The sequence below is a fragment of the Hyperolius riggenbachi genome, chromosome 7 (assembly GCF_040937935.1).
Source record: "Hyperolius riggenbachi isolate aHypRig1 chromosome 7, aHypRig1.pri, whole genome shotgun sequence".
Classification (NCBI taxonomy): Eukaryota; Metazoa; Chordata; class Amphibia; order Anura; family Hyperoliidae; genus Hyperolius; species Hyperolius riggenbachi.
The window spans coordinates 225278682-225296005 of NC_090652.1; the positions used below are offsets into that span (position 1 = coordinate 225278682).

A 17324-nucleotide genomic window follows, 5' to 3' on the forward strand; every position below is an offset into this window, starting at 1 on the left:
TTTATCCTATTTCCAATACCTGTGGAATGTGTGTCATGTATCAAAACTTGTCCTCATAGCCTGAGTGCTGATTGGAGGCAGAGAATCACGACTCTTTGGTCTCTTGGATGTGTTCGTGTTTTTATGTATTATGATTTTGGGGTTTTTTTTCCATCCCGCTCACGCTTGCAGTATTTATATTGCATTGCATATTGTGGTTACTTTTTTGGCAAGACAGTAGCTATGAAATGGTGGAAAGAAAATGTGTTTTGTAAGTTATTATATCTCATGAGTCCACTTATTTCAATTAAAAGTGGCAGTGCAGCTACCAGATTCTTTTACAAAGCCAGGAGGAAGAAGCCAGTATGATCCATGACTTGAAATCTTCAACTGAGGCTTCATATGCGCTTTATGCTGGGAATACACAATGAGGTTTGTTTTGGCAGATAGATGGCTCAATAGATCATTTCTGACAAGTCCCATATGATTTCGATCATTTATCTGATCCATTTTCTCATGGAAGTGAATGGAAATTGATCGGAAAAACGATCAGAAAATCAATTGGCCAGTAAATCTGTGGAAAAACTTATTGTGTGTTCCTAGCAATAGGCTAGGCCAGGAATGGTCAAACCTGGCCCTCCAGCTGTTAAGGAACTACAAGTCCCACCATGCATTTGCCTTTATGAGTCATGACTGTGGCTGTAAGACTCCTGCAATGCATTGTGGGACTTGTAGTTCCTTAACACCTGGAGGGCCAAGTTTGCCCATGCCTGGGCTAGGCTCACAGTGACATTGCCTTGCGTTCCCTGTAACAGGAGGGCAAAGCAAGGGATAGGGAAAATGGTGCCACGCGTTATCCACGCATTGCGTTGCACACAATGAAGCATACAGTCCATGAAAAGTATGCTTCACTGTTAGTGTGTGCATTTTGCTGTAAAGCACTGCATGTCGTTGTAATGCAACACACCTGCCGCACTGTGAGCGTCGCATAGGTGGTGCATTGCAGTAGAGGCTGTTATGCCAACAGCAACACACCACTGGATGTAGCCTCTGCCCTTTTGCTGAAGAGGAAACATTCGACTCACATTTGTTTTAGTCACAGAAAATATGAAGTGTTGCTTTATACCTGATGTATCTTCAAACTGATACTGCTGCTCAAGTGAAGACCTTTTATTGTGCCTGATCTGCAAATAATCATTGTAGAGTTATTGCAGTACTGGCAATCAAAGCACTGATCGCCAATCAATAGAGGCTAATCATCCTTATAAATTTGGAGTTATAAAAGAGGTAATCAGATTGTCAATGGGGAGAGCACAAAAGTGGTGATTAGTCTGCATAAAATATTTAGATAGATTACTTATTAATTTTTGTATATGTGGTATGTAAGAAAATATAAGATTTTTATATGAAGTGTCCAGTACTAGGCCATTTGAGACGGTCATTTTTCTATAAGAAAATGTAGGGAGACACAATATTTTGGCCTATATGCAATTCACTTTTTTTCTCAGGAGTTTTCTCCTGGGTGATATTTTCACAACTTGTCATAAAATGCCTTTTAAGCTACCAGCAAGCAAGAAAATACTCAACATAAATTTGATGGTACTTTTCACCAATGTTGGGGTAGTTTGACATTTGTAAAATGCTGAAAAGTTAAATAGAGGATGAAAATTATCTCCTAGGAACTTGGGAAGTGATGCTAAGTACGGGTGTATACATTTGAATTCTTATCTCTTTTATTACCGTTATCAAATTCCTTTCACACTTCAGTGAAGGCCAAAATCTGATGGACTACATCATGATGGGAGAGGAGATTCCTTCACACTCCCTCTGTTAACCCTGAGTGTGAGAGAAAGCTCTCTTCATGTCTCGAAGAGCTCTCTGGAGAAAGCAGAGGAAATGTATCTTATGTGCAACATAAACATTTGTAATACTGTAGTGCAGACTTCCTCGACCTTTTTACCCTGGAGGGACCCTGCAAATAACTTTGGGATATCAGGGAACCCCTGCAAACAATTTTTTGATCTCGAGGAACCCCTGCATTTATTTTGCAGGAGGCTTGGGCCTCGATTCATCATTCTCTTTGAGATAACTTTTTCCAGTTTGTTAAATTACCGAATTCGAAGTTTAGCGATTTCTAGTTGTATTCATCAAGGTTTTTCCTCATTCGGTGTGAATTCGATAACAATTCGGTAACCATTCGGTAACGTGTCGATATTTCCATTTTACAGTGGTACTTTAACACAAGGCCATAAGATTCCCATGGAATTGTGGGTAAAAGGCAGTCCTTTGAGCACTACGTAGCAACATTCTGAATAGGGCTTTACACCTGGACCAGGATTCTGAAAGTGGTTGGGACAATCCCACAATTTGATAGGAGCCTTTTCTAAAAAATTATAGTGCAGCTAGCAAATTAGTTAACCCTGACACTGCCTGTGTTCTCTTACAAGATGATTCAAGAGAAATGCAGATGTCGTGTTATAGCAAATAAATCTATTCTCTTACAAATTTATATGGTTGCAGACCTTATTCTTGCCCGTCTGCGCCTTTGAATCACTCTCAGCTGATACATAACCACTTCAAATGGCTCCATCTTCTCTGTCAGCAATGATCTGACAGGAATAACGACAGAGCAGTGAAGGAGATAACTAATCCTAAATGTAACGCTAAACCACGCCCACTTTCTTTTTCATGAATTGCACTTTATTCCGTTTTAGCGAATCGTTACCGAATCGTTACCGAATGTTCGCTAACAGCTGTAGATAACTTTGATGAATCCTGAAATGAAGTTAACAAATTCGGTATTTTACCAAACTGTTGTTAACAAATTTGCTAAGTGTTGATGAATCGAGGCCTTGGTCTTTAAAAGTATTTGTAGCACAGTGTTCTCCCCAGAATTTTATTCCAGCTGGGTGGCATGAAAAAGTAGCCGGGTGGGGCGAGAGGAGGGAATACAGGGCCGGTGCTTCTGCGAGCAACTATGCTTACAGCATAGAAGGGAGTTGAGCCGATGACAGCTGGGTGGTGACCAAAACTAGCCGGGTGGAGCACCCGGCTAAAAGAGCCTAGGGAGAACACTGTAGCAGTTTATTTCACTACCCCTATTACACTACCACTCATTATACTGTCTCCTGACCCCCCAATTTAGTGCTTCTTGTTGAAGTATCACCTATTATAATGTGCTCTATTATACTACCCCCACGATGGGGGAAAATGCCAAGGAACCCCTGCAGAGTACTCGAGGAACCCTTGGGTTCCAGGAAACCCTGGTTGAGAAAGCCTGCTGTAGTGTGTGAAACATGATACCAGAGCCATTGCATATAACTCTGCTTCAATATTACACTGTACTTAGCATGTCAGACTGCAGATATTCTCCTATGCAAATGAGACATTCCAAATGTAGCTAAAATCTACACACAATGATTTACAGCTTTTGCTTCTGATATTTAACAAAAAAAAGTAGGAAAATGTATACTCAGCTACTTAGATATTATTTGTACATTGTCATTTTAGAACACTTGGTTTGATCGTGTTCCTTTAAATGCTTCCAGGTGTGGAGCTGTCCTAAATGGTTGTGACAGGGAGTTTCACCGTGTAGGGGCAGCACCAGATTATATACTGAACTAAATAATGTGTTGCATGTATAACATCCAGTAGCATTATGAGAAATGGAATACCGATAAATTGTTTGTATCGTAGGTCCCTATGGTGGGATTAGTGTAAGTGCTTTGATGGAGTGGTTTTATGTCTTGTTTCTCTGTGAGGCTGTCAACTCTGCACCTTGGTGGTGATTATACTGTTAACAATCCTCCACCTGTGTTTAAATTGCAGACACTGGACTGGGTGACTCTGTGTGTTCCAGTCCCAGCATCTCTAGCACCACAAGCCCTAAATTGGATCCACCACCATCGCCACACGCCAATCGCAAGAAACACCGCCGGAAGAAAAGTACAAGCAACTTCAAGGCTGACGGGCTTTCCAGCACAGCTGAAGGTGAGATCCTGTTTTGTGAGCAGTCTGTGTCACTTCTCCCTTAGAAATCAGAGAAAACAGCTTTGTATTGACTGATAGGGGAAATCTGTGTCACTATTATCACTACTGTATTACATAACCACATACAATATGAAAACATGCATTGCTGTTTCCCATTTGTTCCGTTCCATTGCTGGACAAGTCTTTGTGCTGGCTATTCATTCCCCATGTGAGCGGTTTCAATACGGCTACCTGTTGCTGCATGAATTTTGCTCGAAGTAGTTCTTAACTTTAGGTGCAGATTTTGCAGGGTTTCATCATCTGATGTGGACATAATCTAGACAGTGCCCTGTAGTAGGGTGGTACATGGTAACAGATTAACCTGTGAAAATGTAAGACTAATGCTCCCTAGTGTGGCTTCATCAGGCCATGGAGCAAGGAATACAAGTAATGTGGGCAGTTCAGTCAGTGGCTCCCCAGCAAAAGGGGCCCTCACAATGTTCACACCCTTTTCTTTGGTGCCCTTCACAGCCTTGGGACCCATATCACAAGGGTCATCAAACAAATCTTAATCTTTACACCCATAACAATTGTAGCCACAAAAACACCTGATTTGAAGGATGGTCTCCTGTATCGGATGAAGGGAAGATTAGTAATTGGGGGGGGGGGGGCCCTCCACAGCTCTGGGACCCCCTGTGATCACTGGGGCTGCTTTCCTCTAGTTACACCCTTGCATTCAGTGCTGTTCAATCTTCCTAAGCTCTCATGCATCATTACTTTGCTTATTCAGGAGAAATTGGTGAAGGACATTAAGGCTACTTTCACACCAAGACGTTGCGTTTAAGGGGTAGTTATGGTCGCATAACGTGCCCCCAACGCAACGCTTGGCGCTCTTGGATGTGGACGTCAGAGTGAGCCGCGTTGTGCAGCTCACTTTGGCGTCCGTGATGCCGTGAGGCGTACTCTTGGACGCATGCAGCAACACGTCCCGCCCGCCAATCGGCGCACAGAGCGGCTCTCCAGGAAGTAAACACTGCACGTCACACCGTGCAGTGAATATTAATTAGCCATGTGCCTGGCCGTGGAGGAGGAGGGAAGACCTCCTCCTCCAACACTACTGAGCATGTGCGCACAGTCTAACGTGGCTTAGCCGCGCATAACGCACAGCATGCAGCACTTTCAACTTACGTGCTGCATTACAATGTAACGCAACGTGGGCACTGTGAACAGCCCTTTGATTAATCATTGCTGTGAATTGGGATGCGTTACAGGCTGCACTAACATGCGCCTGTAACGTCTTACTGTGAAAGCAGCCTTAGAGAAGAAGCGTTTCCACTTCATTCAAAGTGATATATTACAAGTCTGTCACAGTCAACCAAATTAACAAAAAAAATAATCTATTTCCTGTATAGAGTGGTTCATGAAAAGTATGAGGGCAGTTTGCCTACTGTATACACAATACTAATGTAAGCGTACAGGACACTGTAACTTCACAAGTCTGTGATATTTGCATGATGTGAGTCTGTTTCATGGTATACATTATGTCTACGTTGTAGACATGCATATTACATAAGTTACTGCATTACTCATATTCCATGTGTAGTATAAATGTAAGTGCACCCAACTAATTACATTTATACAGTCCAGCTGGATCAGACCAGGATGGACAGCCCTGATCTGGCCATTTGTCACCTATATATAGGAGGCCTAAATTTAGCTGCTACATATTACAATGTATTTGTGGTTCTATGGTGATGTAATTGGTTACACAAACCTTCACATTAATTTACAGTGTAGAAGGGATATACCAAGATTTAATTTTTCCTTTCAGTGACCTATTTCGGGCTAAGGTTACAAGGGAGGGCTGGGCTAAGCGGTAGAGACATTTGGATCCCAGCCTACCAATTTGTTTCCATCTTCGGGCAGCCTGGGGTGTGATTGGAGGGGCCGGTTGGAGGGGAGACCAGTTGCTCTGTTCCCTGGGAATTCTTGATTCTATTTGCCTTAAAAGGTAAATGTCCTACAGTGTATGGTAAAAACTACATTGCTCTTAGCAACTGTCAAAAGTGAAATACAGAGGACAACATTCAGATTAGATTACTAATTTTTCTGTAAAGAAGCAATTGTCAATGGGATGTCTATGATAAGGGATGGTCAATGAGATGTAAATCTTTCCAAGTTCATAGAGGATAGTGCAAATTCTGTATGCAAATATATGGAGCTTGTCTAATCGAAACCTGCCAAGGTGGAATAGCATTGGTCTGTTTTTTACAGCAGACCTGAACACAGAACCTCTTCTCTGCTCTAAGAAATAAGCAACAGCATAATAATCTTTGAAGGAAAACCTTTTTGTTACAGCTGATATAAATCCTGCTATAAATGTGCAGTGTGTCTACTTCCTGCTTTCACGGAGGCAGACATAGGGCTTGATTCACAAAGCGGTGATAACTCAGTTATCACGCCTAAAAGACTTTAGGCGTGATAAGCCGTGCAAAGCTGAGTTATCACCGATTTTTGCTGCTCTTCGCGCGAAGCTCCCGCGCGCAAAGTTTTGCGCGCGCAAACGCACAGGCGCGCGCGCAAAGTCCCATAGGGTTCAATGGGCGATTTGCGCGCAATCGCGAGGGCGCGCGCGCAAACCTTTGCGCACGGAAAATTCGCGCGAGTTTCTTCTTATCATGCCTAAAGTGAGTTTAGGCGTGATAAGGGGCTTTTCACAGGCGTGCAAACACTTTGCACCGCTTTGTGAATCAAGCCCATAGTGTTAACATCCTGTGTTTACAAATTAGATGCTCTGCCAAATACTGCTGAGATTCCTGTGCTGAAACAGCTGAGAGATCAAATTACACTTGTGATTAGTCGCAGATGAAGGGAGTATTAGACAGGCTACACTCTCTAAATACATACAAGGTGCATTTCTCTGTTTTCCTTCTGTCCTGTGCAAGAGTTCAGATCCACTTTGCAGCATGAATTTGCATAGTCCTGCATGAACTGAGACCGATATGCTTCTCATTGACGACCCCAACTCACAATTCCTTTTTACGTACAGATGTAATAAAAATTGCCTGCAGCTTTGTGCCAGTCTAGTAGTCAGACACACTTTCTGCTAAGTTCTATTGGCCCAATTCAAAGCTGCATACAATTTGTGTTACATCTGCATTCAAGAATGAAATATAAGTATAGATAGACCATCTCTTGTGCAGGTTAAAATAAAAAGCCAAACCTCTCAACAGAACAGCATTGATTTCCTTTCAGCATTTACAGTATATGTTCTATATGTTACACAGCTATATTCCCGGTGTTCCTGCTAAATGCCCTTGTTTATTCTTCCTGGCACCCTTTCTGTTTAGAGCACTGTCTGTAGTGGCTTCAGTGCATCACTGATCACAGTTCCTTATTAGACTTGGAAGACTCTAATTAACCCTTTTGAAATGTGATCCTAGTCACACACTGTTGGTGACCATAGGATGTGCAGGGTCCCATTTCTTAGCTTTGTGCACCTGGACATCCTGTGTGGTTATTTTGTGCACCTGGATGAGAGCATAGACTTTTTCCCCTTAATTACAGATGAGTAAAGAGATGACCGCAATAGTTGTGTGATAGTCAATGATTTCTCTCTAAGCTCAGAGGGAGCAAAGTGAACCCCACCATAGCAGTGTATGTAATTACATGATACAGAATGCAGAGGCTAAATTCAGGAGTGTCAACTCCATTTTTAAAGGGCCAAATTGGTTTCAGTTGCTATACACATTCCATAAACAAAATGACTGAACCAATGACCGCAGCATCCATGTGAATAAAGAAATAATCTTAAAATGGTCACTTACTCAATCCTTTTGAAAGCAGTTGCACTCCCCTGGTGTATCTGTATCATATACAAAGGGGTCTTACATCTATTGTACACCAACCAGCATGCCTATCTGAATTATACCTAGAGCTGAGTCTCTATCTATTATGCACAGGACATTGTGCGCCTTTATTTGGTAAAGATCAATCAGAATGCATTTGTATTATGCTCAAAACATTATGTGTTTCTGCCTTTACAAAAGAGTTTGAGTATTTTAAAGTGAGCTTTGCTATAGTCAAGAATTATCAAGTACATTCATTGGGTTCAGTTTTGTGCCTGTGTTCCTTCATTGTTGTATGGCTTCATTTAAGTCTTCAGTTATGTGTTAAAATACTTTCCATCAAGCGAAGATATGTGACAGTCGCCATGATGACACAAGCAGCTACTCCATGTGACTGAAAGTGGCATGATCAATTCTTCCTGTCACTTGACGTTGGGACAAAGCTTATCCCAGTTTTCTTATCTATTTGCTGTATATATTTCTTTGTACTGATGGACAATTTCCCACTTTTCGTTTCAGACCCTCTTCTCTGCTGTCACATTTATTTCCTTGATTTTGTGTTTACACTACCTTTTTCCAATTCCTTCCATTTTGCTTACCTCCCCATTGTAAGAACTGCTCCTGTGTCTAACAGTTGCCAGGGAATCTCTTCTGTCTTGTCACCTTTTAACTTTTAAGGTGTCCATACATCACTCAATGCATGGCCAGTTTGGCCACTAGTTAGATCTCTCTCCGACCAAGTCTGATCACAGGGATCTATTGCCTGGCCACACACAGCCGACAGATCTCCAACAGATTTCAGCTTAAAATCTTTTGGAAATCATCCTGGCGGCGCTGCCTGCTGGGCCGCCACCCCACAAGTGTAAGTGTCCCCGTCGTGCCTCTGCTCAATGTTAATCTCACCTGTCCTCCGGTGAGACTCCTGGCCTCTTCTAGTGTTCAGCTTCACTTAGAGCACTAGTACCACATGACCGGCAAATATTGTGATGTCACAACATGTGCCAGCGTCATGTGGAACAGGCACTCACGGTGATGGCAGACACCGGAGGTGGCCAGGAGTCGCACCGGCAGGGAGGTGAGAATTAAACACTGAGCACAGGCATGGGGTGGAGGGGGAGAGATATGCAAATAGTGCACTTCTCCGGCGTAGACTGGCCCCAACTGATGGGAGTGTGGGGACTCTGTACCGAAGCTGCAAGCAGAGGACGGCAGCATGGGAGCGATCCAAACGTATGGGGCTGGAGGAAGCCCCAGGTATGTATAAAACATTTCCGTTACTTCAGCTCTGAGTCCCTTTAAGTTGGCTTTGTGTCAACTACCACTATCCTGCCTGGTAAAGCAAAGTCCAAAGTAGGTTAGCGTACCAAGTTTTGCTTAAAGCTGAAGTAATTTAATTCATGCATCAACACAGATTATTGACCATTGTTTTGGGGGCCACAGCAGGTCCCCTTATCAGAATAAGTGCAGACAAACATACAGTGTACCATTGTGAATGTGTATTTAAATACTATGGTGGTAAAGCACCACCCATGACTCTATCAGGGGATCTGCCCCTTAATCAGATATGCTTAAACAGTAAGCACTGAGCATTTTCATCAGTGGTCATCATATCTCCAAATACATTCCATCATTATACAGTAGTGAGTGCTATATTGAAGTCACTCTCACCACGGACTGTATATGTCACTAGATCACATATGTACTCAATACATTCTTGTGTCATAAACACTTGTAAAGATCACCTGACCTGGATGTCTGTCAGAGACTTTCAAACTGACTGGCCGGTGAAACCGTGCCAATCTCTGCGGAATCGCCGCTAGCCGATGTTTGTTCCACTGTGTCTTTCCCTCTGGTAGTCACTTCTGTCTCCCTGTGACTTTAGTGCCACTCCTAAAACCCCCTTTTTCTGACTGTCTGGTAAGTGTGTTGGTGGGGGCAAAGTGTGTAGAACTGTGGACTTCTGTTGCTCTTGGCATATCAGAGCTACCATTGACTCATTCAGTTGAACAGAAAATCATGCATATTTACTTATTTCTCACAGACATCGCCCTGCCTCAGTAACTTGTTGCCCCTCATTATTTATTTGAACACATGTATGTGTAGTGCATAAAAATTGGGACTTTGGGAAAAAATTACTTTAAGGGGAAAAATATAAAAATTATAAACATTTATATTTGTGTTTGTTGTCTCAGTATCATATTCTCTGTCCCCATCGCCCCAAACAGAGAGCCATGAGCAGAGATGGAGCCTGTGAATGTGAAGTTCTCATTCAACTCTAGCCAATAGATGGCTATTGTTATCGGCAGGTGGATTGTCTCTTCTCCTTAGAAAAAGTTCCTTTAAGGAATGAGGATTTATGGTACTACTGGATTGACTGTCCCAATAATGGTGTGTTAAAACAACCACCCTTGCCTCAACTAATGGATACTATGATTCCTTGTCTATTTTCTGGTAGAGTAAAATGAACATGATAAACCACACAAGTGTTGTAACTGCACTGGGGATGTCCAATTAGTTGTCGCCCTTGCCAGCAGTGAGTGCAGCAATAATGAGTTTGCCACCGTCCACCTCTCAAAGCTTCCTTCTACTTCTGATATTCCTATTAAGGTGGTGGACCATGGATTAACACCTACTAATGCCACCTTATGTAGAATTTGTGAATGAGGGTCTTCGTTTCTCTCCAGCCCTGTGGCATTGCTTTTTTTAATCTGTGTCTTCGTTCCATGATTAGCCATTACCTTTTAAGGAGTTTCATTCCTGCATTACAGACTTCTGTAGACATGGGCTGCATTTTTTGCTGTCTGTGTCCTGCCTCCTTAAAGAGAATCCAAGCCGAAATTCAGGTCAAAAAACACATGCTTCCCAAAGAAGAGGGAAGCCACTGGATACTGTTGAGGCTTTCTGTGTCCTCCTCCCCCGGACCTGCGGAAAGATCCAGGCCTCGCTTCTCTTCATGCATGAGTGGCTCCGGCTTACTGCACAGGTACGGCCGTGCTCATGCAGGCACAGTACAGCCACACTCATTTCTGAAGAGGAGTGTGTCCCCGATCTTCAAGCCAACAAACACATGTTGCATTTCATCGGGATGTTTATGCTTGGTAACGGGGGACAGGAGGATGGTGTGGGAAGCCTCATCAGGATCCAGAGCCTTTCCCCCTTCTAAGGTAAGTATGTGTTTCTTAACCCAAAGTTAAGATCAGGTACACTTTAAGTAAGAACAGCAGATAAAACAGATCCAAGCAGCAGCAACAGAATGCACCACAGGGCCTACTTTTAACCCAGTCTGGTTTGCATCAGGCCACTTGACTGATTTTTTTTTTTTAGCTGCAGAAGGCATATTTCAAGATAACATTTGGCTGCTCTTCTTATTAAGCTGAATTAGCTTGATCTCTTCTTGGCCAATTTATCTTTTATCACAGTCAGTGATTCAACCTCAACTTACTGCTTACTCCAGCTGCCTCACTTGAAATCAATTTATTGCAAATTAAGAAAAGGTTAGCATGAAGCTCTTTTTGTTATCTAACAATTAAGATTCTGTATCCCTAGTTTTGCCTCTCCTAAATTCCAGAAACTCTAAGGTCTCTTTCACACGAGAGGCTGAACTGCACACTAGCACAGGGGGAGCACAAGGCGTTAACCCTTAGTGCCATGCGCTTTACTATGGTAACATGCACTACCATAGCGTGACACTAACTGGTTAATGGGCGGGGCTCCACTGGTGGTATTAACACTAAAATTGCTGTGCGCTATCTTTATATGGAAACTTTAAAGGACATCTGAAGTGAAAAAAAAGGAGATAAACAAATGTATCTATCCTCCTTCTCCTAGAAATAACTTTTTTTTTTTAGTTATCCCACAGTTTAATTTATATTTAAATCTAACTTTTAAGTGTTTGTTTCATGGCCTCTTCTCAATGACACGTGCATTGAAGTATGCCAGAGCTAAAATATATGAACTATTGCCCCTTTTTATCTCTTTTCTTCTATCATAAGCCATTTTCTGCCAGAAAAGTGTTTTATGGCTGTGAGGGTTGCACTATAGTCCGACCCGGTCCCGACCCAGACAGAAGCTGTTACTTGCATACCTTATTTTTAACTCTTTCAGGCAGAGAAAGTGAAGAAGAAACATAGCCTAGTTATTTGTGTGCTTGGCACTGTACATACACGTCTATCTCATCATGTCACATGACACCTCAAGTGTCCTTTACTGCATCTAGCCTCACATATCTTTCACTCCCATCTGTAGTACCTCTCCATAGTTTCATACTTTTGTTTGCTCCCTTCCTGTTATGAAAATAGGTTTTCTGATTCTAGCACAGAAATCCGATATTGGTTTCCTTTCTGGTTTATGGTTAACATGAGGGTTGGAATCTTTGTGGTTGATGTAGTCTGCACAGACCTCTTTCCTTCATCTCATTTCTGATTGGTCCCATCCATTTGGTGATCTTGCTGTTGGTATGCTAGTTCGGAGTGCTTTCAGACTGATGCGCTTTTCTTTGCTCTTCCACCTTTTTTCCCTTTCTTAATATTCCTATTTTTCCTGCTTACATGCTTGCTGTACTTGTACTTTCCTTTTTCTTCATGTTCTCTTAAGGTCCGTTCATGCTATGTCCACTGCCCTACTTATTGCTGGATCAGTTGCTAAAGCCAGTGATTTTTATGTGCACCAGTTTACATAGCCCTATCCTGTTTTTAGCCCTTTGCTGAAAAATCCAACTGCCACACTTTTCCAGCAATGGATTTGTATTCCCATTCAATAGGTGAACACCACTCCTCCTTTCTGGACTGGCAGTGGACTCTATACTAGACCCTGTCGGTGATCATAGAGCGTCCAGTAAAATGTAGGCTTGGCATAGTGTGAACCCAGCCTGACTTAGTACTTCTTACATCCAAACATCAGTGTAAACTGTGATTGGTTATCTATTTCTGTTTTCCTGTGTATAACATCCTTCACAACATCAGCATTTCATTTGCTGCAATAATTGAAGGTTTTAATTCCATTGTGTTTGTTTCATATAGATTATTTTCTTAAATAAGGTAGAGTGTACAAGGAATATGTGATAATATAAAGTACATAGACTGCATTGTAAGTTTAATAGTGCATCTCTCAACATTGCAATGTTGTACATCTAAATAAGTATCACTTTTGTTTGTGCTGTATTAAAAACCCACTTTATAGACAATATATACCATTATAGGTTGTCAGGTTTTTACGTTTTCTCTGTATTATTTATTATCTATGTGTAAGTATTACAGTTAATATATATGACATATTGCAGTGCTGCTATCACTTAATTGGTTTGGTCATGCATGTGAATAGGTTTCTGCACAATTGTGAGGATTGTGGTGCAGTTGTGACAATTCCTGATTGGTTGAGACTTTGCTCACATTCTTCAGCAAACACAGAACAGCCCAAAATGATAATTGCATTACAACCCCTCTGTGTATCTTGCTGCAGAATATTTACAGTACAGTCCTAATAGCTGGGTTTGTTGACATTTGAAGGCTCCTGTTACTGGCATTGGTTTACCAAGAATCTCCTATTCCTCTTGCTCCTTCTGTTGGCTTCCCTGTGCATGCATAGACAGTGATGTCACACGGGCAAGGGGAAGGCAGTCAGGGGTCCCAAAACAGTTGCCTGTTGTGAGACCCATGATGGCTTTCATAATATATGATCTGCACTACTACTTACAGCACTGTTTGCTTGCATTTTGGGTGAAGAATGATTGCTTTTGCCTGCCTTTAGAAAGTGTGCGCCACTGTCCTTGGTGCAATGCATGTGCCTGCCTCGCACCTGGAGCAGTTCACATACCTTTCCTGCCTTGTGTATATAGAGGAGTAGGTATGTCTATCTGCTTAGCATTTGGAGCAGTGTTGTACAAGGTGTCTATATGCACATCTGGTGAGATTTTCTGATAAATCGGTTGATATCAGATGGTAACAATAATAAGCATTCTAATTCTTGTTTGTGAAAATCACTTATAACAGATCTTTCTGCAGAACCTCCTTCCTACCCCTTAGGCTGTCTGTCTTTTTCTTTCCTTTACTTCTTTCTTTTTCCCCATTTATTTTCTTTTTCTCCGTTTCTCCTCTTCCTTTTGCTCTCTGGATGCAGCTAAGCGCAAAGCATGGAAACTAAACCGTGTTGGCAGCCTGCGAAATGTTTACAGCAGCAACGCCAACACAGAAGGTAACACGTGCCCCACACTGGGACCCCCCTCTGTCTGGCTTCTTCTGCATGTGCTCCCTCTTCTTTATTTGCATGTATTCCCCATTGAGTGCACTGCTTCTTCTGTCTGTGGTTTATGTCCTTGTTCTGCTGCTGCTCCCAGGAAAATATTTGCCGCTTCATACATTGCTAATGATTGTGATTGTGAGAAATGTGTAGCTGAGTGTTTGTGAAAATATTTACTGCTTTTTCATGGTCTTTGAAAAATAAATTCTACCCAAAGTTGGTCTCTCAGATCTGGTTTGTGCTAGGAGCCTCCAACTGCTTTTATTGTGAATCTGGGAGGATAGTTACATGGAAGCTGCCATTGATTGTTATAGCACTTTTTTTTTTATCAGGGATTTACTATGTAGTGTGCCTCTTTACTTGGAACAACGATGCATGACAAGTGTTCAGACTCGACGGTCTGGACCGCATGTTTGTTCCAGGTAAGTGGCCAACTATGTAGAATGACCCATCTTTGGCTACTTCCATATTTCTATATTCACTGGTATTCTTATAAACATCCAGGATGCTGGCAATGAAGTATGGCTGCCAGCAGTGGCGTAATTACAATTCATGGACCCCCCAGCAAAACTTTGACCACTTCATTTTTTTAGACGGTATATCTACATCCTTCAGGACTTTAGTTCCTGCTCAGGGAGGTAGATATTCATCTGTTAAAGTGAAGGGGTGCCCCTCGCTCCCGTGCACATTCTTGTCGGCGCGCGTTAGTGGGGAGATCAGTGAATGGGAACACATTTCCCATTCAGTTATCAAAGTCCCCGTGTCAATGATCGCCGGCATAACATGTGTTACATCCTGTTTGCGCACTAACAGTACACAGCAGGAAGAAAATGTGGTGACATCTTGTGGCCAAGTAGCAAAATTACACCTATGTACATTTATATATATATATATATATATATATACATACACATATATATATATATATATATATATATATATATATATATATATATATATATATTACAAAAATACATTAATAGTTACCTTAGGGTCTGAGCTTTTTTTTTTAATATGTATGTCCTCATGTTACTGTTATTTTTGAAATGATGGGCTTGTAATTAGTGATTGACGCAAAACATAAAAATTCACCTTTATTTCCAAATAAAATATTGGCGCCATACATTGTACTAGGGAAATATTTTAGACATTGCAAATAAAATGCGTGGGTTTTATCCATGGTAGAATGTTTTATTTTAAAACTATGATGCCCGAAAATTGAGAAATAATAAAATTCTTCCAATTTTTTCTTATTTCTTTTAGAATAAAATTCTTAGCAAAATGTACCACGCAAAGAAAACCTAATTGGTGGCGAAAAAAATGCTATAGATCATTTCATTTTGATAAGTAGCTATTTTAATGTTGTTGGCGAATGAATGGGAGAAGCACTGACTGGGGAAAATTTCTCTGGTACAGAAGGGGGAAAAACCCCTTAGCAGGGAAATAATTAAGTGGCAACAGCTAGTACTTGTTGCTGGATGTAAAGAGGATTTTGACTAGCTCTAGCCCTTACAATGCATGGTAGATCAGGTAAACAATATGTCACGGATATCAGTCATTTACCTGTTCTATAACTGTGCCACTATAGATAGCAGTAGTGGTGCCACAGCTGCACAACATGAACTGCTTCCGCTTCGCACTCCCAGCATTCACAGCAAGATAAGGAAATGGCATCATGGATCACTGCTTGATTACTAAAATAACAAAACATTGATCACGTCTCCTTTTTTAATAGTTTTTTGATAGCGCCAATGTTTGTTTTGAATTTAATGTGTCACTTATCAAAAATGTTTACCACTATATGGCCACGTCTAAGGAAGTCACGAGGAAGACCTTTATCTTCCTGGCAACTTTCCCATCACTCACTGAGCAGCTACAGTGTAAGTTTTCCTAAGTGACTTGCTTGCTAATGTCAGTCACTAGCTCTGAGATGTCACGTTTGCTATTGATCATTGTGGATTTGTGATCAGTAGCTGCAAAAGGATTTGCTTTGCATTGTCAAGGAAAGTCACAGGGGCTAGTTGCTAAATAGTGACTCTGTGCTGTGGTGCAGTTGCCCCTGTAAAATGCCCCTTGCAGTAGTTACTGAAACACAGACCTGAGGTCACCCATTCATATACTAGATTATGTGCAATAGATAGCTATTTACACTCTCTGCAGTAGACTAAAAACGGTCACTGTGTTAGCATTGTACAGTTTTAGTATTTCACACCTTTCCCAAAGCCCAGATTTTGATTCATTGAACACTGTTTAATATGCCGTGTTGTGAGGAGCTTGTCACATATTTTGAAACTACATAAAGGCCAACTGACCTGAAAGGGATGTGTAGGCTGCCATATTTATTCCCTTCAAACAATACCAGTTTCCTGGCAGTTCTGCTGATCTTTCAAGCATCAGCTGTGTTTGAATCACAAACCTGAAACAGGTATGTGGCAAATGCAGTCAAACGTAAGTCAAACATCTGATCTGCAGGCTTATTCAGGGTCTGTGACTAATTAGTATTAGGCAGAGGATCAGCAGGACAGCCAGGCAATGTGCATTGTTTAAAATAAATACATATGGCAGCCTCTATATCCCTCTCACTTCAGGTGTGCTTTAATATACATTTTGCAAGCTTATCTCTGAATGAGGGCCTGTCCAAACGTATGCATTGCATTGATGTTTTCAGCAATGTAAAGCTAGTGCAATCCACAAGGACCGCATACAACGCATAGACAGAAAAAGTTTTGATTCTTGATGGTTACTCGTAATCTCCAAGTCTCTGTAATGAGAGTCCAGGAGCCCAATAGTGCATTACCCTTATACATGGGTGCTTACATTCCTTTGTGTAAGTATTATACTCACAAGAGTGGCTTGCAGAATTTGTAACCACTGTCTGAGCCTGTTGGAATATAACTGTCCCGCTCGGTGTCCCAGGTATGTTGGTGCAGATGCTGGTCGGACGCTTTCCTGGATTAAATAAAGGTTTGTCCATTATCATATCATCAATGGCGCCCCCACCAGTGTTGTTCATTATAGTGCATAGCACTGCCTGACGTCTCCTCTCCTGCACTGTGCAGAAATGCATTCTGGCAGTGCAATCCCAAATATGCGTTTATGAAAGATGTGCAGTCATCTGTATTGGATGGGCCCTTAAACAGAAACTGAATGGTTAAAGGTTTTTTTTTTTTGTTTGTTTGTTTTTAAAGAATACTATTTCCCCGATCTCATCAGTACAATGTTTTAAAAAATTAGACTAGTTTAGGTTAGGTGTCCCTGATCCATCATGGTCCCTGAAGTTACATTGTATAGACA

The 17324-nt window shown here is 41.6% G+C and overlaps 1 protein-coding gene across 8 annotated transcripts in view; it reads left to right on the plus strand.

The window, feature by feature from the left end:
• The window catches only part of AGAP1 (ArfGAP with GTPase domain, ankyrin repeat and PH domain 1), a 589384-nt gene that overhangs the window by 504254 nt on the left and 67806 nt on the right, over positions 1 to 17324 (plus strand). For 5 of the 8 annotated variants that reach the window (XM_068245326.1, XM_068245325.1, XM_068245320.1 and 2 more), the window contains 2 exons: positions 3808 to 3969; positions 13911 to 13985. In XM_068245326.1, the coding sequence (XP_068101427.1) occupies positions 3808 to 3969; positions 13911 to 13985 (237 nt within the window). The remainder of the gene's footprint in view (positions 1 to 3807; positions 3970 to 13910; positions 13986 to 17324) is intronic. The other 3 variants (XM_068245327.1, XM_068245323.1, XM_068245324.1) reach the window with 1 other exon arrangement.